The 25777-nt window shown below is 31.9% G+C and overlaps 1 protein-coding gene across 3 annotated transcripts in view; it reads left to right on the top strand.

Moving 5' to 3' along the window:
* The window catches only part of Tfpi (tissue factor pathway inhibitor), a 77302-nt gene extending 60698 nt beyond the window's left edge, over positions 1 to 16604 (top strand). For 2 of the 3 annotated variants that reach the window (XM_076866259.2, XM_076866260.2), the window contains exons 7-8: positions 13222 to 13401; positions 14357 to 16604. In XM_076866259.2, the coding sequence (XP_076722374.2) occupies positions 13222 to 13401; positions 14357 to 14463 (287 nt within the window). In that variant the 3' untranslated portion in view covers positions 14464 to 16604. Of the gene's footprint in view, positions 1 to 2898; positions 5111 to 13221; positions 13402 to 14356 lie in introns of those variants that run through there. The other variant, XM_076866261.2, reaches the window with a different exon arrangement.
* Positions 16605 to 25777: the final 9173 nt, after the last annotated feature.

Here is a 25777-nt window from a genome sequence, read left to right on the forward strand (position 1 = left end):
AATTTAAGGAAATTCAGTTCTTGGTTTAGGTGAAACCTTGTTATTCAAGGTTTTTAACAAATGTGTAAGGATCTTTGTATCAGTTTCTTTTGAAAAGATGTAAAACTTACAAGTCTCAACTCAGTGTGAAGGAATTATACAACATAAACAGCATTCTTTAAAAATATTTCCAATAAATAGCAATCCTAATAGTATTTAAATATTCTAAAATTTAATTATCATCAATCATTTAAGTGGGATATTTGCAATTATAATTTCAAATGTTTCTCTTCATGATACTAGAAAAGTGTTTCAGAAATTTTGTTTAGTGTTTATCGTTACTAGAAAATGGCTTGGTAAACTATTTTTAAATTTCTACTTATTCATAACTACTAGACTATTATATGTTGGTTTGGGTATATATTTTTTAAGTAATCGCTCAACTCAAGGTTAAGCACAGTTGAGGTTTAATTTTTTTTATTTATATATTTCAATTTTTTTTTTTTAATTTTTACATTTCACCTCTACTTACAAGTTATTCTACCATTTTGCTACCAGACTATATAGGTGATTTTGAAGACTGTGCCTTCCTCTTCCTTAGAGACCATTTTTTAAATGATTTGTAAATGGAATGTGGTGGTGCATGTGTATAATCCCTGCAACTCAGGAGGCTAAGGCAGTAGGATCCAAACCCAGGGCCTCCCTGGGCAACTTAGCAAGATCCTGTCTCAAAGAAAATAAATAAATAAATAAAATAAAAATGGCTGGGGATGTAGGTCAGTGGCAAAGCATCCCTGCATTCAATCCCCAATACAAAAAGAAAAAGAAAGATTGTAAGCATATCCTGGAGTACAAGTGAGAGCATTATTTGATTTAATCAGCTGAATTAAGAGGATATTTAGCTACAACAAATGTGTCTCTATATGTGTGAGAGAAATATTTCTAAAGCAGTTTCTCTAGATGAGTGCAGTTTATGCATAATCTTCTGAATGAAAACTTCACCCCTGTGATTGACTATATGATATTGTAGCTCGAAGATATGGGTTCTAGGTCTGGGGTTGTGGCTCAGTGGTAGAGCACTTACCTAGCATGTGTGAAGCACTGGGTTTGATTCTCCATACCACATAAAAATAAATAAATAAAGGTTTTGTGTTTATCTACAACTAAATATATATATATATATATATATATATATATATATATATCTGGGTTCTAATCCCTACTCTTGCACTTAATAGCTGTGTGGCCCTAAGATATTTCTCTAACCACTTGGAGTCTTACCTTCCCACTGTAAAATGGGCATAGTAATGGTCAATGTACAGATCTCTCAGGACAATGCCTGATACTTTGTCAACTATTACAATAATACTATTACCAAGTATTTTTATCCCCCTTGTAATTCAGAGAAACACACTTAATTCCCCAGACCTTGGTTTCTCATCTGTAAAAACAACTCTGTAAGTTCCCATCTGTAGGAGAAATAATCTCTAATTATTCAGGTTAACACCTCAAGAAATATAGTCTCAAAATCACAACTAACTTTTAAAGAAGATTTCACACTACAACTAAATAAATCTATGTATGGAAACAACCAGTTCAGATGTGTTAATTAAAAACAAGTTGAGATCAGTGGCATGCAAAATTATCATGGGATTTCAAAAGCAAAAGCAGAGTATTTGTTTCATTTTTGTTCACCTTTTTAATATTTCCAACTTTCCACACATTCCAAGTTCTGCGATTGTTTTTATTTCTATTATTCCAGTTTGAACACTTGAAAATGTAATTTGATCACTTTGTTTCTTATAATCATTCATTAAATTCTATTGCTTTTTCTAGTGAGACATTCATTTCTGTTTTTTTTCCATTTTCAGTCTGGTCTATTTTGTTCAGATTGTGAATCTGCTCCAAACTCTACTTAGTTTACTCAAACAACATTAATCTAAACTGGGAAAATAGAGACAGTAAAAGGGAATGCTAAAAAGTTTAAATTATGTGGTTATTTTAAATATACATGCATTGGCAGCAAAGCTGAACTGTCATTTTGATAAATCTATGAAGTGTTTTATTATTTAAAATATGTATATTTTAATGGGATGTGATATGCCCCCAAAATAAACATGAATACTGGCTCAGGCAACCAGGTAATACAGACGTGAGAGAAACAGTTATCACGAAGCTCATATGTAATGGAGATATATGTGAGTATAATATGTAAGAAAGTCAGATACCTGATATAAGTCAATTAAATGTATTTATGTATACATATATATGGAGAGAGGGTAATATATAAGATGAATTATGTATGATCTTTTGGACATCACTGTTTTTGTTCTGCACACCCATGATTTTATGATAAGGCTATCAGAAAGTTTATATATTTTTGCTTCATTATAGAAAAAGCAAAAGAAACAAGAAAAAATTTTACAGATGCATTCTTCCTGTGTTCATTTAGCCTTATATACTTGGTTTAAATTTGTCGGCATTATCTGTTAGCTCTCTACCCAGTCCAGATTTTCTCCCTTAAATATAAAAATTGTCCATTGAAATTTCTGTCTATTCATTATAATTAAACACAAATGGTCATCCACTTTTCAGTCCATGTGATATTCTATGTGGTATCTCTCACCTAACACTCACTGGCCCTCCTCATCTTCTTATCTATGCTGAATTTCACTACCTTTAAAAAGAAAGAAGCCTTCTTCATCTTTCCTCTGGTTTCCTAGTGTGGTTCTTTTAAATGCTTGTATTATTTAATGTTGTGTTTGCTTTGCCTCATTGACTATATTACAAGTTTTGTGAAGGAAAAGATGCTGTATTATATATTTTATAGCCTACCCCTTCCCCCAGCATTTAACCCAGTGTTAAGCACATAACAGATGACTTACATTTTTTTTTGTTTATTAATTTTGTGATCCACAGTTACAAAAGAAAGAACAAATGATGGTTGGAAGAAAGCTGATCATACTTACCAAGTCTTTCTGATCACCTTCTGCATTTATGTATCCATGTCCTTATTAGCATTGGATAGCATTTTATGAATATGTTAATATTTGGGCTTTTGACATTTATTAATATTTATATAGTATCTATGATGTCTTTGATAGCATGCCATTAATAAAGTTTTAACATTTGCATGCATAGTTAATATAGTCCTCTCACTATCTTACTGGTAAATTACTAACTAGCAAAGAACAACTAATATTCTCAAGTATTCATATCCGTTCTGGGCCTTTGGGGTGGACCTGACCATTCATGGAAAAAGTGAGTTACTTTCCCAATTCTCACAGCCCCCTTTGCTTCTATACATCAACTTTTAACAGCTGCCTTGGGACTACATCAACTTTATGATATTTTGGAAAAAATCATCTTTGGGTAGACTTCCAAAGCCTGCTGCCAACCCAGTCTCTGGCACTTGCTCCCTGACTGAGGAAAGAAACACCTACGTACTTCATCCAGGGCCACATTGCTCCATGCCAGCCACCAAGTCTAGGGAGAATGATTGGATGTCATGTTGAAGACCATTTTGGCTACTTGAAACTCCCTCTCTGACCTGACTGTATTCGATGTATGATCTAGTGACCAGATATCATATATGTGTGGGGAAAAATGACATAGAAAGAAAATAAAAGCATATACATATATTCACATACAAAAATACACTAAAATTGTTTTTGATTATCATTGGCCTTCTGGAAGAAGATTATGCTGATAAAGGACCTAATCAAAAGCCAAATACCAGCACTGATAGAGTTGTTTCACAGATCTACAACAGAATATTCCCACATACTTGGCCTTTTCTTGTGAAGATGTGACTGATTACCTGTAGAGGAATGCACAACCATGGAAACTCTCTGGGAAGAAAACACCCCCAAAGAGTTACATGTTCATCTGTATACCCTAGCAATCATGAGCATGCAGACAATTCAGAAAAACCCCATTTCACCACAACCCACCTACAATTCCAAAGGAGGATCCTGCTTTTCCAATACCTTCTCAAACCAAGAAGCATAAAAACATTCCTCATAATCTCAATATGCCCACATAGTAAATCTGGTGCCTCCTGCTGAATCTGGCAAGACAACTTTCCAAAAATAGAAAATCCTTTGGAGAGCATCCATCAGGACTTCTGCTTCCTGGCAGGAGTGCTGGTAAAAAAAAAAAAAAAAAAAAAAAAAAAAAACCCACAAAAATGTAGCACTTCATCTCTGCCAAAATTGAAGCCATCCAAATGCTATCACCCTAGGTGACCACTGCCTGTCTTTCTAACCTCTTTCTTCCTGGACCATCTTGAGTCCAACCAAAGATATGTTTTTGTCCCAGTCATAAGAGTCCTCCAGAAAAGAGTTTCTCAACCTGAATATACTTTTAAACAAGAAAAGAGGAAAGAACTTTACAGCTTCTAAAGTGTAAACTCCTAAAGTTATAAACTATTATACAACTATTAACCAAAATTTATTTACAGAGTAATATAATCCAAACTACTAGAAAATAAATTACTGCTACTAATTTGATAAGACATGTTCTGCCAAAAAGTGAGAGAGAGAGAGAGAGAGAGAGAGAGAGAGAGAGAGAGAGAGATATCCTCATTGTAATATAAATTTAGTATAGTATCGGTGGCAACAGGGCAGGTTATGAATGAGATAGGAATAGTTTAGAAAAGTTCATATGACTCTGTTGTGTGTAATTCTCTGAATGCCATTTTTCTACTTGAATGCAGGAGTGAATTTGAGAAGCACTGATATAAAACCTGTTCGTTCAGAAAATCCCAACTCTACATTTTATAGGGACACCATGGAGTGGTGTTTCTAGCTTTCCTTCATACCTAATGCCATAAAATGGATCAGTCTGACTGATGGAGATATGACCACAGAGGTCATAAAAGCCTGGAACTTTGGTCTGTTATTTAGAGTCAGTCCAGATTGAACATGCCAATATAAAGTTCTTGCCTTCAAACACTGGAACACTCTATTTGGCTCAGTGCAGTCGTCCCCAAGACTTGTTCCCCTCCTCCTTGTTTGGTGATCTATTTTAATTATTTATCTTTCTCCTGTTCAAACTTGATAACTCCAATCCAGACATGTGACTATGGGTAAGACACATCGAGGACACTGTGGACTCTTCAGTGAAGAGGCAATTTGCAGATCAGATATGAGTCAGAAATTATATCAGCTTTCTCTTTAGCTGAAAAAAATCATTAAAACATGTTTGCTGAGTTATTTTTTTTTTAATTTTCAGATTAGTCCTCTGAATAACATAAAGTGGTTAAGAACACTGACTTTATAGACAAAGATGTGTTTTTAAATTCCAGTTCTTATTTCTCCACTTGCTCTGTGACCTTAAAAAAAAAATCATACAACTTCTCTCAGGTTCAAGTTCCTCATTGATTATAAGTGGATATTTGTAAATATTTTAATAATACAAACATTTTAATCCCATGTTTAACACAAAAAAGGAACTCAGAAGTATTAACTTTTGAAGTTGTCTTTGATGATATTGATAATGATAATCATGACCTAGTTCCATCTCAGGCTTATAGCAGAAAAAGAAATAACATAATGAAGGAGTATTGCTTGAAAATGTTATTTATAATTTTAATATAAAAAATCTTTAATCTCCAACTGAAGTATCTTAATATATTTCAAAGTATTATTATCTGAAATAACATATAGCACTTGAAAACATCAAACAAAATTAAAAATACAAGTTTATTTTTGCACATTTAGATTTCATTTCTGATTAGAGGACTTGTAAAACTTGTCTTTCCAACTCTATGCCTGAATTGCACATCTGCAAACTAATTTCAGTTCAGTTCAACAAGAGTTGTGCATCTTCTACATCATAGAAATATATAATGAAGACTGGAATCATAAGAATAATAAGTACAAGGTGGTTTTGTCCTCTACAGGTGTAACTGTTGAATAGAGGAAGGATTTAAATCAATAAATGATTTAACTGTACAGCTGTTAAAAGAGATTAGAGTCACAGAAATATTACACATTCTTTGAGTAATGCCAAAATTAAAATTGTGTCTTCTCAGAACCTCTTGAGTGATCCATCTTGGATTTTTTTTTTTTTTTTTTTGCCAAGATCCTGGCTAATTTGTGGGATAGTTAATTCTATCTTTCTTTAGGGATTTTTCTAAGTAAAGCTAAAATGAAAGAAAGACACAATAAAATAATAAATTATGAAACAATTATACTTTATTTTATAAAGATGTTTCATAATATTATAAAAATAATCCATCTTTTAAGTCACCTAGTGTAGAAACACTTGACTTATTTGTTGCTCTCTTTATACCTACTTTGAGACTGGTGCTTTATTTTATTCCTTCTGATAAAATAGCAAGGGTCACTTTATAGTCTTCTCTATTGAAAGTTACTAGATTCAACCAACACATGCCTAGATGAGTGTGTTCATTAAGCAAGATTAGAACTTTCATCTTTCCATAATTTCAATGATTCATTAAGGTTTATTTCATAAAGTCCAAATATATTAACATTCAAGGACCTTCCTAATATAGTCAAATCAACTTTTCCAGTCTTGTCCTCTTCTATTTATTTTGTTCACAAAGTAGCCTAGAGTTTGCATCATATCTGAAACAAGTACAAACAATCCAACCGTTGTGGTATTACTTTCTTTCACTTATATCTGTATCTCCTCTGCTTATATTAAAATCCCATTCTTCCTTAAAAGACAATCAAAGAACAAAATGATCATTAATTTTCACATTTTGCTAAAATCTTAAGAGTTTTTTTTAATTTTGTATATCACAAAATTTTTTAATGTATTTAACACATACTTGTCCTAGAAAAAATTATATTCAAAGTTGTTTGATAATTCATCATTTCAGTATTGTTTTCTCTTTTTATGGTTTGTTTAGAAATATCCCTGAGTGATCATGACTTTGTGAACTCGGTTCATGGATTAGGCAGTATTTAGGAAAAGAAATCCACCCCAGCAATTTTCTACTCAATTTCTCTTTTCATTTTTCATCTGTGGAGGCTTTCCTCTCTGGGCAAGATTTCTTACAATTTAGTCCCTGTGACCTTTTGAATTCAGATTCCCTGTCACCTTCTATATTTCACCCTTAGTTACGTGGTGCAGCACACACAGAAAACAAAAATAATCCCCGAAGTGACTGGTTTCTCAATTCCTAACCTCCTTTGAGCATAATATGGAATTAAATCCCTGCCAGTTTAACATCACCGGCATAATGAATGGTGATAAGTTATTTTCTTTAGCACAGAGAGAATGGCAGATTTACTATTTATTCCTACTCAGAAACAGATTTGTACAGATCTCCAGCCTTTCATTTACCTTTTGGGGACACTGGACTCCCTCTAAGGCCTTATCTTTATTATGTAACTCAAATAAAGTAAATTCGGACTATCTATCTATCTATCTATCCATCCATCTATCTATCTATCTAAATTGGCCATATTCACATTACAGAGAATGTCAGTATTCTAGAATATTTCATTTTATTCTCTCTTCTACTTTTTTTTTTTTTTTTTTTTACTAAACTCACCATGAAGTAAAGTAAAAGATGAGAAGATGTTGCTGGAGGAATCCCAGCAATATAAAGTAAATCAATCTATTCTAAATTAACATAAATTAATTTATTTTGCAGAATTGTAACGTCTAAGATCATTACTTATTAAAACTCTGGAATGATTATTTATCCCATTGAGGGACACCATCTCAGTTTTATACTTCATGAAAAACATATAACATTTTTCATTCTCATTTATGTGTGACATTATATATGTACGTATGTGTGTTTGTGTGTGTGTGTATGTGTGTGTGTGTGTTTGGTGTGTTGACACAAAACTAAGTCATTTTATTCTTTCTAAGGTGCATATTTTTCAACATGTTAACATGGTTGTAATTATGATGAAGCTTTGAATCAATCATGTATTACAGTTTGTTTTTTGTTTATTTGTAAATTGTAAATAAAATAATGCATTTTAAATTTAATGTCACCTTAGATTCTGTGTAAGTGATCCTTTGTCAAACCTCAGAGAACCGTAAACAATTACCTGTTCCATTTAGTACACTTCTATTTTCATTGGTGTGGGGAGGGGGAAAAAAAAGTAGTGCATAGTTAATAAAGGCATAGAAGTGAGGTCTTTGTTTCATTAAATAATGTTTATGTACTTTTAAACATCATCATAGGCATATAAACTTGTGTAAAATTTTATTGAAAATTTCTGCAACACTTGCCAGATTATAAGCTGAACGTAATTTTTGTACTATTGCACTTTTAGAAATATTTCCTCCAAAAGCATCTGGCCCAGTACAGAGACATTCATGAGCTATTGTCTGGAACTGAAAATAAAAGATTAATAGAAATAATCTATATATCCATGAGAAATGAATCGAATAAATAAACTTCAATCCATTCATAACATGAAATACTGTGCACAGATAAAATATGTAAACATATCCACAAAATATTGTCACGTAGAATAATGAGATGTAAAATAGTGTATTAATATACTTTTGCATATGCAAATATTTTGGAGAAAATATTTACCCAAACATTGAGTATGGTTGAAGCACAAGAATCAAATTACAAGGAACTTTTGTTTTACATTTGTTGTACTATTATATTATTTGAAATTTTAAAAAGGCAATTTATAATAATTGTTTAAATTTATTTTTCTCTTTATTGAAAAATTATATGGGAAAAATCATAAAAGAATGACAATATTCAATTCTTTAAAAATAAAACCTTAAAGAGCATGTAAAATGGGAAAAAAAAATAAGACCCTACAATAAACATTCAGAGTGAATATAAGATTCAATGCTTCCTGTACAAAATTCAAAGTAAATTTACATAAACCACTTTACCTGTGAAACTGAATCTGATACACCACCTTACATTTTAGCTAACATACTGGATTACTGTTATTGCTGACAGGAAAAAAAAATGTGGGGTAAATCTGAATTCTGAAACCTATCAAAATCCTCTACACAGAAGTTATTCAACTTAATAATAATGGTAGGATCAAGACAGAATGCATTTGGTTACTAAATTATCTTTTGAAAATGAATAATGGTGAGGTTAATGGCTTCATATTGTATCTTAAATTTCTGTGAATAATTTTGATCTATATCAAAGAAATCACATTACACAATTACTTCAATCCTTGTACATTTTCTTTTATTGTAGATTTTATAAAAGTCTGAGTTTTGAATAGGTGATTTACTACTTCTAGAATACTTTGTTAATTGAAAATAGTCAAGCTTATCTCCTCGTAGGGTGCAAAAAATTCAATTTCCTTACCTTTGGAGACTTAACTAAATTCTAACAAAGGACTCAAAATTCCTGAGGCTAGGATGTTCTTAAGAAATTATCCATTTCCTTATTTTAATTCTACTGTGGTTTATTCCATATTAACCCAATGATAGTGGGTCAGAGTTAAAATGGATCTTAAATACACTTCAGTTATAATTCATGTTCTGAAGATTATTTACCTTATAAAAACTCCCAAATGGATGATAATTATATTGAACTTTTAAAACAATATCCTCAGTGATTAATTTCAAATTCTAAACCACTATGGAAATATTCTTATGTCTAGTCTTAGAAACTTAGATTCTAAGGTTAAGTTATTAACTTAAGTCAAAACTGCGTTGTGTTTGATTATCTGTGTAAGCAGCGATGGAAATCAAATAGAGCAAGCCAAGTACCTTTGTTAGGGTCATTGTGTTGGTAGTGGCTGGCATCATCTGAGAGGAGCAATGCACATCTGCACACAGATCTAACAGATCCCGGACTGTTAGAGGCAACAGCTGGACACTCGCAGAGTCAGAAGTCACAAAAAGTATCTGGTACCTTGGATAATTTAACTGGTAGGGAAATTTTCTCTGATGGTATCTATACCGTTAATCAAGTGTTCCCAAACCACAAGCCTGCCTTCCTCCTGCCCTGTGCTGTATTATGGGGAATATTTTCCCTCTGACTTCTCAGTAGGTTTAGTCATTACTAAACATTGTTAGATTGCTGTGCTGAGTGGTAAAAAAAAAAAAAAAAAAAAAAAACAGAAGCCATGGTAAATGTCCCCACTATACCTGCAACATGTCCTCTATGGATTCACCACTGCTGAAACAGTCTCTTCTAGTTATAGTTATCAACTAGTGTTCCTGGCTCTTATTCTCTGATAGCAGTCTCCTTTTGCAGTACCACCAGCCTAAGGTCTATGCCCATATGTACTAGGCTAGCATGCCCACAGTTGGGAACCTACCTTGATTTTTATTTTGAGATCAATTTATTTCCTACACATTGTTGTATTGGGGGAAAGAAGAGGTGTGTTCTCCCAGAAATTTTTCTTTATCTTGAAATAAGGGACTTTATGGAAGGCATTGCTGCTAATAATATTTGTTGATAAGCATATTCTTAAAAAATTTCTAAGCACATTCACATATGTTATCTGCAACTTACTGTGGGCTGATACATTTTATGTACAAAATGCTAAAGTGAGGGGAAAGGCGGGGGAGAACTGAACAACAACAGATGAGGTAGAGAGGGAAGATGGGAGGGGAGGGGTGGGGGAATAGTAGGGGATAGGAAAGGCAGCAGAATACAACAGTCACTAATATGGAATTATATAAACATTGTGAATGTGTAACTGATGTGATTCTGCAATTTGTATTTGGGGTAAAAATGGAAGTTCATAACTCACTTGAATCAAATGTATGAAAGATGAAAAAAAAATAAATTAAAAAAGTGCTAAAGTGAAACTGATGTATAAGTCATATTATTTTATCATATAAGCCACCTGAGTGCTTGCTAAAAAACAAGAATAGCAATTTCCTATGTTTATCTAATTATGGAAATTGCTTCTACTCTCTTTGCTTTCTTTCTTAATGTAGGTGATGGCATTGAATGCTAACTTTTGATAACCATTTTATATTCTATAATATGAAAATTTGATAGTCCACTGGAATAGTTTATGTGATAGTTAGACCTGATTACAACATACCTCTCCCAGACTGGTAGAATTCTCTCACATAAATCATTCTTAATGACAGGAAACGTCAATATTTTATAGAACGCTTAGAACATGTTTTCACCAAGTACATCTTAACTTTGACTTAAGATGATACATGTGATGTCCAATAATTTAAAATAGTAGATAATGTACTTTGAATAAGTCTAGACTACATGATTATGAAGAATGTTTTCATTCTACTAATCCTAGAAGTTTCTTTTAAAAGCAGTGTTTATTTATTAGGTATATACTCAAAAGAATGAAAGTCAACATACTGTAGAGATACACATATACACGTTTATAGCAGTGAACTTCACAATAGTCAAGTTATGGAACTGGCCTAAATGTCTGTCAACAGTTGAGTGGGTGAAGAAATTGCATATATATATACAAGAGTTTTATTCAGCTATAAAGAAGAACAAATTTATGTTATTTTCAGGGAAATGAATGGAACTGAAAAGCATCATGTTAAGCAAAATAAGCCATATTTGGAAAGTAAAGAGTTTTTAGTTTTCTCTCATATATGGATGCTTGAGAGAAAAAAAGGAGAAAAAGGATCTCATGAAACCAGAAGAGAGAGTTGCAGGGTACAGGAAAAGGGTCAGGTGAAGAAGGTTAGGACAAGGGGAAGTACTGGAAAATGAAATTGGTCAAATTATGTTATGTGGATGCACAAATATGCCACAATGAAATCCATTAATCTGTATAACTGAGTACCATAAATAAATAAATAAAAGTGGTGTTTATATACCTAGTCAATGACCTGAATAAGAAAATTGGATTATAGTTCTTGAATTTCACTCAAAAATATTGTCATTCTAAAACTTTTTTGCATATTTTCTTCCCATAGTATTTACTCATTTATGTATTTTCCAAATTCTTTCTCTATTTCCTGAATTATTATATCAAAACACTCTAATCTACTAAATATTTAGAAATCAAGAAATGACAAAAAATGTATTTATTGAATTCAGATTTTTCTCTTTTTTTCTTTTCTTTCTTTCTTTTTTTTTTTTTCTCACTTTGCTTCATTTTCATTTTACTCCTCTGCTTTTACAGTCTATTCATCTAGGGTTCATTTGCCAAAGAACTGCTTCTTGTTTTAAACACAAACTATGTATCTTTTTGGTTACTACTTCCCCAAAGTTCAGTTTTCTGACAATGATGGACATATGGCAAATCTTCATCTACATGTGCTGTATCACATGTCACCATTTGGCAAAGGCACTAAAGTTTTCTAACATTGATTCACCACCACTAGGCAACTTACCTATGCACTGCCTTATTTATATCAAGCAGTTTAGCTGGTTTAATATAGAGTGCCAGCTTCCATTTACTGATAGACATTCCCAAAGAAGCTAAACATTACTATTAAGCTAAAACTAATTCTCTTCATTGCTTTACAGAAGTGAGTGGGGTTTTATTATTATTATTATTATTATTATTATTATTATTATTATTATTATTATCATTACCCTAATTGCATTTTTTTCTTCTGTTTTTGAAACTAATTAGTCCCATTGACAGATCAACTTGACTGTCTGGTGTGAACTTGTGTTGTATTTTACTCATTGAAGCAATGTTGCTTCCTTTTCAAATACATTTAGCTTATTCAGAACCAATGCTTCCATTCATGAGAAAAATGTTGTCATTGAGACAAACATCTCTTCTGGGCTCCTTCCTTGAAGTGCAAAATTTACTACACCTAAATGTCTGTACTTGAAATTGTTATTGCATTATCATGTTCAGAATGCTTTTAGTTAAGAGAAAAAACTTTTCTCCAGCTTCAGTGCTTGGGTCACACAGTGAATGAGGCAAGTGAGATTTTGCTAATCAAAATTGTTTTCTGAGTTGAACATAAATGATCAAAGTGTATATAAATGTTCATAGTTTTATATATGTATAACTACACACATATTTTAAAAATTTTTAGAAGTTATTAAATAGTGATTGTTTGGGTTATGCCCAATACTTTGACCATGCATGGCTATTTTGTCCATTCACCAAATATGTCACACACTTCTCTTCAGCAAATATTCATTGGAGAAAGACCTCAGTATTATGTATAACTGCAGTTAGTTAGGCATTTTTAGCAACTTGAAATCATAAATTTTATTAATGTATTACATTTATTCATTAAGATTATTACTTTATATAGACATACCACAAAGAAATAATTTATAAACCATATGTAATCTTCTCTATTACATACAAAATACTTACCATGTTTTCTTAATGTTTTTAGAATTTCATGGTCCCTCATGGTGTCTCATCCCAGCAGACAGAGGACTGTGTCAAGCCAGTGAAAAGAGATACTACTTTAATTCAGTCATTGGGAAATGCCGCCCATTTAAGTACAGTGGATGTGGCGGAAATGAAAATAATTTTACTTCTAAAAGAGCATGTATTAGGTCATGTAAAAAAGGTAAGAGAATATTCTTTCAATTGTATTTAAAATAGCAACTGTATTGAAATTATAAATGAATTTTAATCTATCAAAATATGAAATTAATTCCCCTTATTTTACAAAACAAATTATGGTGATTTAGTTAATAAATATTCTCTTCTCAACTAAATTTAGACAGTGTCACAGGATACATTAACCATAATTCCTCTTGATGTGTCATCATTGAAAAATAAGCAATTAAGACAAATTCATTAACTTTATTCATTTTCTTTGTCAATTTCTTATGTACTAAGAATTTATTTTAAAGAATTATACCAAAATTCCTTTAAGCTTTCTGGCAATGTACAAAGTTTTAACATATATACTATTTTTTCTGAATATAAAATGATGTTTATAATGGAGTAGAAACTATGAAAATATAAAAAAGATAAGAATCATCCATAATTCCACTAATCATTTATAGCCACATTTCTACTCTGCTAAATAAGTTGAGCATGGAATCCTTTGTGAAGAACATGGTTATTCGTTTTTGCTAACTCTTTTTTAAAAATTTTTTATTCTGATTTGTTATATATGATAGCAGAATGCATTACAACTTGTATTACACATATAGAGCAAAATTTTTCATATCTCTGGTTGTACACAAAGTATATTCACACCATTCATGTCTTCATATATGTATGCAAAATCACTTTCTTTTAATCTGATCATTTTTTATTTTCTTTTTAAATTACTAGGAACTGAACTCAGGGTCCTCTACAACTGAGCTACATTCTGAGATTTTTAATTTTTTTTTAAATTTTGAGATAGGGTTTCACTAATTTTACAGTCTAGTCTCAAACTTGGATCCTCATTCCTCAGAAGTTGCTGGGATTACAGGTGTGCCTAGCTAAACTAATCACATTTTTATGTTCAATATTAAAAGAAATTTTGTTCCTTATTATTCATAAATGTGTTGTTTTTCCTTTTGCAGGTTTCATACAAAGAATATCAAAAGAAGGACTAATTAAAACAAAAAGAAAAAGAAAGAAGCAGCCAGTAAAAATACTATTTGAAGAAGTTTTTGTTAAAAATATATAAATATTATACTTTGAAAGCATTAATTCTACTAAATATTTTATACAGAGCATTTCACTATGGCTTCTATTTTCCCCTTTGCTAACATATTGTTAATGAACCTATTAATTAAGTAATTTTCTAGTCTTATACCTGCTATTAATCCATTTTGTATCAGAATTCCTCTTCTAATCTGGTTGAATTGCTTATTCTAGGTACAATTTATTAACTAGCTAATGTGAATTTATTCTATAACTTGAGCCCTAACTATTCCTCATTTAACTACAAATTATCATACTACTAATCACATAAACTCAGTTTTTCCCCCAGTTTAGTGACCATTTATTTGAGAATATGTTTGCACTTATTTGTAGCAATCATGTATGAGTGATATCTTTTATAGTCTATGACCAGATTCAGAAATGCAGTTACTAAAGAACAAGCAACTTTTGGGTTTCACATATAAAATGAATTGAAAACACCTGATTCTAATAAGGATCACTCAACTGAGCATTGAGAAATCACCAATAATAATACAATTGTGTCCCGTGCTTCTATCTGTTGGCATAGCTTTATTCACCTTTTGTACCTATAGTACCTCCATCAATAGTGAGCCAAGCTGTCTTTGAACAAAGAACAGTACACTGCATAATGTGCCTGCCTGATTTTGATTGGCTTAAAGTTTCTTTTGTCTATGACTCATTCTATCAGTAAAATAGTTGAATAATCATGTGTTAAATACACTTCATGTGAAAAAACTTTATGGAAAAGGAAAGTTCTAATGACTAACACAGGAATTTTTTGTATGTACTTCCTAATCTTATAACTTGATAAACTTTTCTCTCACCCAAAATAGCAAGAATTTGAAACCTGTATTTAGTCATTAAGCTTTGCACACAGTGCAACCAATAACTAATGCTCAAAAAAGGCTATTTTTGTGGCAGGAAAATTATTGGCAAAGAAGAAAATCTGAGTCCTATGCACTCGGGGTTTTTATGAACATTTCTGTGGAGTTATAGCCCCAATTCTATATTCAAACTTGTGTCTTTCCTACTGTAATGAGTATGCTCCCTTTGGCACTCAAAAGCCTCCTGGACATTCACCTTCTATAACTTTCCATGAAGTCTCTCGTGGGCACTTGAACCTGTCATCTAGAAGTAACAAACCACTTTGTCTGTTTGGTTTCATTACTTTTCCTAAGCTATTGAATTATCATTCTCTCTCTTCCTCCACACTGAAAGTTTTAATTCAATTTAAAGTTTTTATTTTTCCTCATATACCAAACCACAAATCCTCTCCAAATCCACTTCTTTCCTTTCCCATCAAGTTCATCCAAACTCCAGCCTTTTTACTCTCTACTCTATCCTATACCATCAGCACTGAGTTAATTTCGTATAAATTTAGTATATTTCTCCACTACTCCATATCTTAACACCACAATCCCACCTCCACAATTTTGATATATACTTTTGAATTTACCTAATAAAACTACTTCAATATCTTTAATCACTAAGCTTATAAGCTGATTTTGTATTTTAAAATGTGATGTTCTCCAGGATTTTCATCTAAAGTCAGGGTTTGGCTGATGCCATCTTCAGAGTCACTGTGTTTCAAGATAGAAATGTGAAAAGTTCTAACATACAATGTACAAAATATCAACACAAAATAATATCAACTTGTTTGGTTGAAGGAAAATTTTATATCATTATTTTCAATGTTTGGTACATAAATAATTGTCATGAACTGGGTCTTTGCTATAGAATTTGAAACTTCGGGAAATCAAAATTTCTCATGAAATATGCTTTGCTGTCATTTGTTCCTGGATAGCAATAGTTAAATAACAGAAGTGTCATTAGGTCAAGTGGCTAGTTGCTGTCAGGGACATATAAAGAGCATGTTGTTGATTTAACTCATTCTTTTTTATAGCAATGACAATTCATTAGTTTATTACTTAAACAAGAAAGCATACACTGAGATAGTTTGCAGTGTTTAATGCATGTGAATATTGTTTTTACTATATTTTAAATAAGAATTTCCACCATGATATTGTCTTCCTTTATTTTGTATTATTAAATGCATCTAACTGTGAATTTTATACAGAATTACATTATACAGCACATATGTGCATCTTCTTACTTTGTTCTCTGTAGTCAGAATTAAATGGTCATGCTGAAAATTAATTGCTCAAATGATTTTATTTTTTTTTCATTATAAGAAGTAAAATTTATTATCCTGACCAATAAACTTGACTGTTGTGAAATTTTTTATTATTTAAAAAATATTTGGTGGTTTTCAGGGTTTTTGTTTTGTTCTGTGGTATTGGGAATCAAATATAGTGTGCTTTATCACAAAGACACAGAGTCCTAAAACAAAACAAAACAAATCAAAAAGTTGTTGCCAGAGTTCCATTCTGCTTTTACTTCTTTAAATTGTAATTAGCTAATAATCTTCATCTCATTGTATCCATATATTATGATTTCTTACTTGTCATAGAAATATTATATATTAATACTACACCCTAACAATTTCTATATATTCTGTTTACTCTGCTACATTTGTATTACATCAGTCATTTCACATATAATCATATAAATATAAATAAATGTATCTAAATAAATATCATACAACTGTAGTCCTAACTATTGTAGTTAATCTGGATCACCTTCATGACCAAAGAAGCAAGAAAGTGACACAATATTTGCAGACTATTTAGAAGGATTATTTATTTTCTAGTGAGCTTTTTCTGCTCTATCATGCTTATGTAAAATTAACATTTGTACTTGGGTTTTCCAACTCTTGGCAGTCAGTGCTTGCTTAGGGACTGTAGTTTGGACACACCATGATTGGCTTCCTGCATTCTGCTATGCAGAACAGGACACCTTGCTCTTGTCAGGCCCACGCTTTGAGTTACTCATACCACATAAGTATTGTATTAGCTAAAATTATCCAGAGCTTTTTTAGAGGAAGGATTTTTTTATGATTATTAATACAGTGGACAACACAGTAGACTCTGGTTGTCTAATGCATGATCTAGTTCAGGTTTTTTACTGTTAAAAATGCTGACCTCTCCATTTCTTAAAGGCAGCATTTAGTATTATAGATGTCAAAGTAGCTACCAAACATTTATCTTAAGGCTTAACACCTGTTTCTAACATTATTGCTATTCTTGGCTCCTTCTTCCTCTGGTGGGGGTGGGGTGGGGGTGGAAAGTGATTCGAACATTTCAAGTTCACAGAGCAGATATCCTGCTGCTGAGCAACATGCACAATTAAGCCTAACATGAGAGAAGCTCACTCCACACACCAACAAACCCCAATGGAAGCCTCAATACTTCAACAAATAGAACTGGAGAGACACAAACCCTAGCCAACCACCAGGACCCAAGTAGGAATAACCACAGGAGAACCCAAGGTTCCATTCAGGACATCTACTCATGTATCAAAAACAAAGAGAAATCCCTAGAATAAAAGAAGATAACTATACACACACACACACAGACACACACACACACACACACACAAAACATGTGTTTAAAATAGGGAGAGGAATACATTTCAGCTGATGTGCAAATTTAAGACCTTTTAAATATGAGAACACAGGCAAATTAATCTACTCTCAAAATCCATGATCACTCAACAAAGGAATCTATAGATGTGAAAGTGAATGAAATTTCAGAGATGGATTATGAAGAACTAATTACTTAAATGTTCAGTGAACTAAGAAAAGATACAAAGAAAAAAATAAGAGTTCAAATACAGGAGATGAAAGACCTAATTAAGAAAGAAATAGAGATATTGAAAAGAAACCATTCAGAATTCCTGATCATGAAAGACTTAATGAATCTAATTCAAAATTCACTTGAAAGTATCAGCAACAGATTAGGTCATGTAGAAAATAGGATTCCAGACCTTGAAACAGAAGTTCAGGCTATGAAGTGGATATATGAATTTGAAAATTCAATATGCATTGTGAGAAAAAATAAAATAAAAAACAATAATCAGAACATATAATAACTCTGGAACAGCATCAAGAGATCAAATCCAAGAGTCTCTGAGATAGAAGGGTACATGGAAATACATGCTAAAGATATTAAGAATATCTTCAATGAGATAATAGCAGAAATTTTCTTACTTTACAAACAACATAGATGTTCACATACAGGCAGCATAACTCTAGATAGACAAGATAAAAAAGAACCTCTCCAAGATACATCATAACAAAATGCCTGCCATAGAAAATAAAAACCAAATATTAAAAGCTACAAGAAAAAATCACCAGGACAAATTTTACGTCAAATCAATGAGGCTCATTTCTGACTTCTCAATCCAGACCTTAAAATCAAGAATGGCCTGCAATAAGATATTTTGATTTCTAAAAGAAAACAATTGCCAGTCAAGATTGCTATATCCAAGCCAGATATGGTGGTGCACTCCTGTAATCCCAGTGGCTCAGGAGGCTGAGGCAGGAGGATTGCAAATTCAAATCCAGACTCAGTAACTTTGTGAGGCCCTAAACAACTTAGCAAGACTCTCTCTATGTTATAGTTTAAAAAAAAAAAATTATTCTTGACATAAAGTCCCAGATAGACCTCAATACTACAATGTTGGGTAATAGCCAACATAGCCAATAGAGAAGTCATTTTAAACATAATATTAATAAGGATATTTCTGACCTAAGTAATACTATAAATCAAATGGTTCTAGTAGACATCATTACAACATTTCACCTTAAGACAGCTGAATTTACTTTCTCAGCAGCTCATGGAACTTTTTCCAAATATACTACATTTTAGATCACAATATGATCTGACCAAATACCAAAAACTGATATTATTCCTTGCATCCTGTGAGTTCATAATGAAATGAAACTAGAAATCAACAGCAATAAAATTATATGATCCACATAAACATAGGGATATTGAATAATAGTCTTTTAAATGAGGAATGAATTGTAGAATAAGTAAAATTAAAAAATGAAGAAATTCTTACAAACAAATGAAAATAGAAATATGACATATCAAAATCTCTGAGACAGGAAGTATGAAGGCAGTTCTAAGAGGAAAATTTATAGCATTGAGTATCTACATTTGAAAAAAAAATTCAGTTTCCAAATAAATAATCTAATGCTCGAACTCAAGACTTTTGTTTAAGAAAAATCAGTAGAAGACAGGAAACAATTAAAATCATAGCCAAATGAATAAAATTGAGAATTAAAAATCATTACAAAAAGTCAATGCATAAAGATTTGGTTCTTTGAAGAGATAAATGAAATCCATAAACCCTTGGCCAAAATAACTGAAAGAAAGAGAGAGAAGACCCAAAATCACAAAATGAGAGATTAAAAAAAGGAGATATCACCACAGACACTTCTGAAAAACAAAGGATTGTTAGAAATTACTTTGAAAATTATACTCCAAGAAACTGCAAATTCTAGTAGAAATCAACCAATATCTAGGGGTGATTTCAATGTACCCCTATAGCTAATTTCTAAGCACATACAATCTGCCTAAATTGAACCAGGAAGACAGAGAAAACCTAAACAGGCCAATATCAAGTAACCCAATCAAAACAACAATTAAAAGCCTTCCAACAAAGAAAAGTTCAGGACCAGAGCATTTCTCAGCTGAGTTCTACCAGACCTTTAAAGTTGAACTAAATCTAGTATCACTCAAATTATTCCATAAAATAGAAATGAAGAGAACATTCCCAAATACATCCTATGAAGTTCGTATAACTCTGATACCAAAACCAGACAAAGATACATCAAGAAAAGAAAACTACAAACCAATAAGCCATATGAGCATAGATGTAAAAATCTTTTATAAAATATTAGCAAACCATATTAAAAATACATCAGGAATATAATGTAGCGTTATCAAGTGGGCTTCACCACAGAATGCAAGCCTTGTTCAACATATGCAAATCAATAAAGGTAATTCAAAATATAAATAGAATTAAGAACAAGAATCATATGATCATTCCAACAGATACAGAAAAGCCTTTTATGAAATCCAGAACCCCTTCATGTTAAAATAACTCTGGAGAAAGTAGTGATAGAAGGAACTTATCTCAACCTTATAAAGGCTAGATATGACAAACCTAGAGTTAATATCAAACTGAATGAAGAAAAACTGAAAGCTTTTTCTCTAAAATCATGAACAAGACAAAGATATCCACTCTCTTCACTCCTATTCAATATAGTCTTTGAAACTCTAGCCATAACAATCAGGCAAGACAAGGAAACTAAACGGTCATGAAGAGAAAAGAAGTAAAATTATATCTGTCTGTTAATGGTGTGATCCTATATCTAGAAGACCCCAAAACTGGTTAGAGATAAGTGGATTCATTAAAATAGTATAATACAAGATCAACACTTGTAAATCAATAGTTTTTCTATCCTCCAACAGTGATTCAGATGAGAAAGAAATCACAAAATCTATTTCACTCACAGTAATCTCAAGGCAAAAAAGCAAAACATAACAGAACAAAAACCTCAGAAATTAATCTAATCAAGGAGGTGCAAGATCTCTACAATGAAAATTAGATGACACTGAAGAAAAAAATTGAAGGAGACCAGAGAAGATTCAAACACCTGTCATATTCTTGGATAGGAAGAATTTATATTGTCATAATGGCCATATTACAAAAAAAATGTTATATAGATAACAAAAAAAATCCCCATTAAAATACCAATGGCATTCTTGGTAGAACTAGAAAAAACTGTCCTAAAATTCATTTGGAAGAATACAAGGCCCAGAATAGCCAAGGCAATACTGAGCAAGAAGAGCAATGCTGGAGGCATCACATATCTGATCTCAAATTACACTACAGAGTTATAGAAACAAAACCAGCATGGTATTGGCATCAAAACAGACATGAAAATCAGTGGAATAGAATACAAGACACAGAGACAAATCCACATACAGTTATCTGACACTGGAAAAGGGTGCCAACAATATATATTGGGGAAAAAAGTATGCCTCTTTAACAAATGGTTCTGAAAAAAACTGAATATCTATATGTAGAAGAATAAAACTAGTAACCTATTCATACCTGCACAAAAGTCAAATCAACATTTATTGAAGACTAAAGAATTAAATCATAAATTTTGCAACTGCTAGGAAAACAAAAGAAAGGTCAACACTCAAAAATATTGGTGAAGGCACTGACTTCCCTGACAAAACCCCTAAAGCTCAAGAAATAAAACCAAGTATCAATAAGTGGGATGCTATCAAATTAAAAACTTCTGTGCAGCAATGGAAAAAAATTAAGAGCATGAAAATTGAGCCTACAGAATTAGAGAAAATCTTTGCCAGCTATTCCAGTGACTGGATTAATATCTAGAGCATATAAAGAACTCAAAAAACTTAACACCTCAGATTTCAAATCAACCAATAAATAAATGGGCAAAAGAATTTAACAGACATCTCTCAAAAAAAGAAATGCAAATGTCCAACAAACATATGAAAGAAAGATTCAGCAATCGGACAAGTGTAAATCAAAACTACACAAAGAATTTATCTTACTCTAGTTAGAATAGCAATTATCAACAATACAAATAATAATGAATGCTGGCAAGGACATGGGGAAAGAGTACACTAATATGTTGCTCATGGAACTGGAAATTGATACAACTACTCAGGAAAGTAATATGAAGATTTCTTAAAAAACTAGGAATGGAATAACCATACTACCTAGCTACCCCACTCCTGGCTATTTGTTCAAAGAAAGTAAAAAGAGCATACTATACTGATACAGTCATATTAATGATTATTGCAGTGCAATATATAGCTGAGTCAACTCAGATGCTATCAATAGATAAATGGATTAAAAGTGTAACATATATTATATATATAAATTATATATATATATATATATATATATATATATATATATATATATATATGAATGTAACAAGGGTGTGTGTGTTTGTGTGCACGAGTATGTGTGTATAAACACATGCAATGGCTTCTTAGTCATAAAGAAGAATAAAACAATGACATTTGCCTGCCAAAGAATGGAACTGGAAACATGTTAAGCAAAATAAGCCAGACTCATAAAATTAATGGTTAAATGTTTTCTCTCATATTCAGAAACTAGCACAAAATAAGGAAAGTGGGAGCAGATATCATAAAGATATTGAATAGATCAGCAGAGTAGATGAAGGGGATGGCAAGAGAGGGAGGAGGGACCGGAAAGGGGACAAAATCACAAGGAATTCTACCTTTTGTATATATAAATATATATGTCATGAAACACCAATCTAAAATAAATAAGTGAGAGAAAGACCCATAAAGTAAAGGAAGGAGACCAGGGAGAGGGGGGAGCAAGAGAGAAAAAGGGTCGGCACCAGGGACTGAAATGGAGTAAATTAAATTTCATGCATGTGTGATTTTGTCAAAATGAACTCAACTATTATTTATAACTATAATGCGCTAATAAAAGAAAAATAAAAGTAATTCTGGTGTTAAGATTGCTGTATAGGGGCTGGGGATGTGGCTCAAGTGGTAGCGCGCTCGCCTGGCATGCGTGCAGCCCGGGTTCGATTCTCAGCACCACATACAAACAAAGATGTTGTGTCCGCCGATAACTAAAAAATAAATATCAAAAAATTCTCTCTCTCTCTCTCTCTCTCTCTCTCTCTCTCTCTCTCTCTCTCCTCTCTCACTCTCTCTTTAAAAAAAAAAAAGATTGCTGTATATAAGTTCAACCTATGAAGTCAAAAGCATTATATATATATATAATTTAAAAATAGAAAATATTTTGCAGTCACAATAGAAAGAACTCAAAGGTACCTAACAATAAATCCCATAAAATGTGATTTCTAAAATATTCAGAAAAAATCCATAGAGAAAATTCACATGTTATTGAAAGACATAAAAATGAATATTTTCCTATTAAGTATAATCTTTATAATTAGTATTCAAAGCCAAATAAGACATCAATAAAACTACTTATGAAGAAACTTGGTATTTCAAATACAATAAGCCATTTTTTTAAATACAGTAGTGAAACAAAATTTTAAAAACATCTAAGAATGAAAAAAGCCATAGAGATGGAAAAAAATGGATATTCAGTAGAATACCCTGAAGTTATAAAAGTTCTTGGAAAATAGAAGAGATAAAATAGAAGAAAAGTGGTAGAGAAGGAAAGGATACTGATTTGTTTAATTTATTAAAATGGTCATCATAGCCAGCAAAGAAACTCCCCCACAGCACACCCCATCATAAACACACACACACACACACACACACACACACACAAATTTCAAATACTAACAACAAAGAGAAAATTCCTAAAAGAATGGAAAAGAACATAGAGGAATAGTTCATATACAGAAGTAGCAATAAAAATAAATTCTACATCTCAATGGCAAGAATAGAAGGAAGCCACAGATGATTCCATGAGGAACTCTAAAGTATAAGGAATAGCTGTTAGAATCTATTGTTAGAATTCCGTTAGCTAATAGCCCTAAGCCGTTGTGAGAAATCCTTTAATACCAGTTGGTGTTTCAATTATATTTATGGAGTGCTTTGCTGAAAGACAAAATTAATCATATATAGAGATATTGAATGCCTTTACTTCACCTTAGGCTTTGGGGGAAATTTCTGTAGTGTGAACTAAGAGATAGTTGTTTCTTGTACAAACACTGAGATTAACTTGGTGGATGAAATTGTTCTAATTTCCCTGTCCCCACATTTCCTCATATTAGAATGCGTGTATTGGACTAGATTGCCTACAAACAAAACCTCTTGCAGTTTGAATATTGTGCAATTCTAAGAGAATGTTATTTTAAAGCATCTAATATCAATATTTGGCAATTCCCCAAATATTCTGTAATGGCCATTGTTGATTTTCCACATCCTAGAGTAAGGGAGTCATTAAGCAGTATATATTCAAAAGTAGCCTAGGGTGATACAGCTTGACATCTCTAAAATGTTTATACTTGCGATTTTTCTTTTTAGATCCTAATTAATTTCCAAACATCAAAAGATTATGTGAGAAGCTCCCATGATACTACTTAATTCACTTTGACAGATTCCAAATGCCTTAATATTGGGGCTTTGTTTACTACCAAAAAGCATTTTCTGAAGCAGTGAATATGTCCACCTCCACATTATATATTCTGGAGAAAATAATTCCTGTGCAGCTGATTTACACCAACTGATCAAAGCATTTCAGGCTCATGTAAACTTTTTAAACAATTTTAAAAGCGCTCTTTTTAAACCATTCTTTAAAAAACTAAACAAGTTCAATTAAATATAAAATAATGAAAAAAATTAATGAAAATCAGGCTTTTCTAGTAGAAAATCTTTTATTTTGATCCATAATTTGTCCTAATAACTTTATGTGTGTGTGTGTGTGTGTGTGTGTGTGTGTTTGTAGTTGTCAATGACCTGTTTTGAACAATCAATTAAAAAAAAATGGACCTTTATCTTATTTATTTATATGTGGGGCTGAGAATTGAACCAAGTGCCTCATGCAAGCACTCTACCGCTGAGCTACAACCCCAGCTCCTGTCCTAATAAGTTTTAAACAAACTGAACTTGAAGCCAAATTTAGCCAATTTCTTCCAACATTAATGATGGATTATTGTTCTTCATTAATTGTTAATTATCACCAAGTAAGCTATGAGCCTCAATGTCATGGAGATTGTAATTCAATTTTAATCTGTATTTTTGCAAAGTCTATAATATAGTTTTACTGAAATCTCCTTCTAAGTGACAGAAACTCTCAAGTTAGAAGCCAGAGGAAACTCCTACTTCCCTCTTCTTAATCAAGTTCTTCAATCAGAAAGCTAAGAACTTTGACCTTCCAATAGTCTTTTATTTTTAACATTATCCCCACTCTCAACAGAATGTTCCACAAAATTTGTAAATCACTCTAGGGAAATGTCCAAAGAGTTTCAAAATATGAACAGCTGTGAGCTACCTAAATCATCCATTTTGCCAAGAAATTGCTACTCCAGAGATGAAGAAATAAACAATTACAATTTTTTTTTTTACTGAAAATATCAAATATCTGCCACTGTTCAATGAGAAAGTCTTTAATATTGTAAAGCTAAATATAAGTTACAAAACTTTTAACTGTTTATTTTGTTCACTTTTTCACAAGCTATACACATACAGACATTTAATTAGGGAGAAAATCTTTAAAATCTAGTCATCACAGCTTCTCTCATTTCTACTATCTGCCAATAAACTGTCAAACACAAATGGGAGAAAAAAGTCAAACACCAGATTAGATATACAAAGTATACTGGATCTGAATTCAAATCAACTTGAATTTGAGCATACAGGCTGTTTTAGTTAGCTTTTATTTTTGTCTCTGTGATGCAA

The sequence above is a fragment of the Callospermophilus lateralis genome, chromosome 9 (genome assembly GCF_048772815.1).
Source record: "Callospermophilus lateralis isolate mCalLat2 chromosome 9, mCalLat2.hap1, whole genome shotgun sequence".
NCBI classification, from domain to species: Eukaryota; Metazoa; Chordata; class Mammalia; order Rodentia; family Sciuridae; genus Callospermophilus; species Callospermophilus lateralis.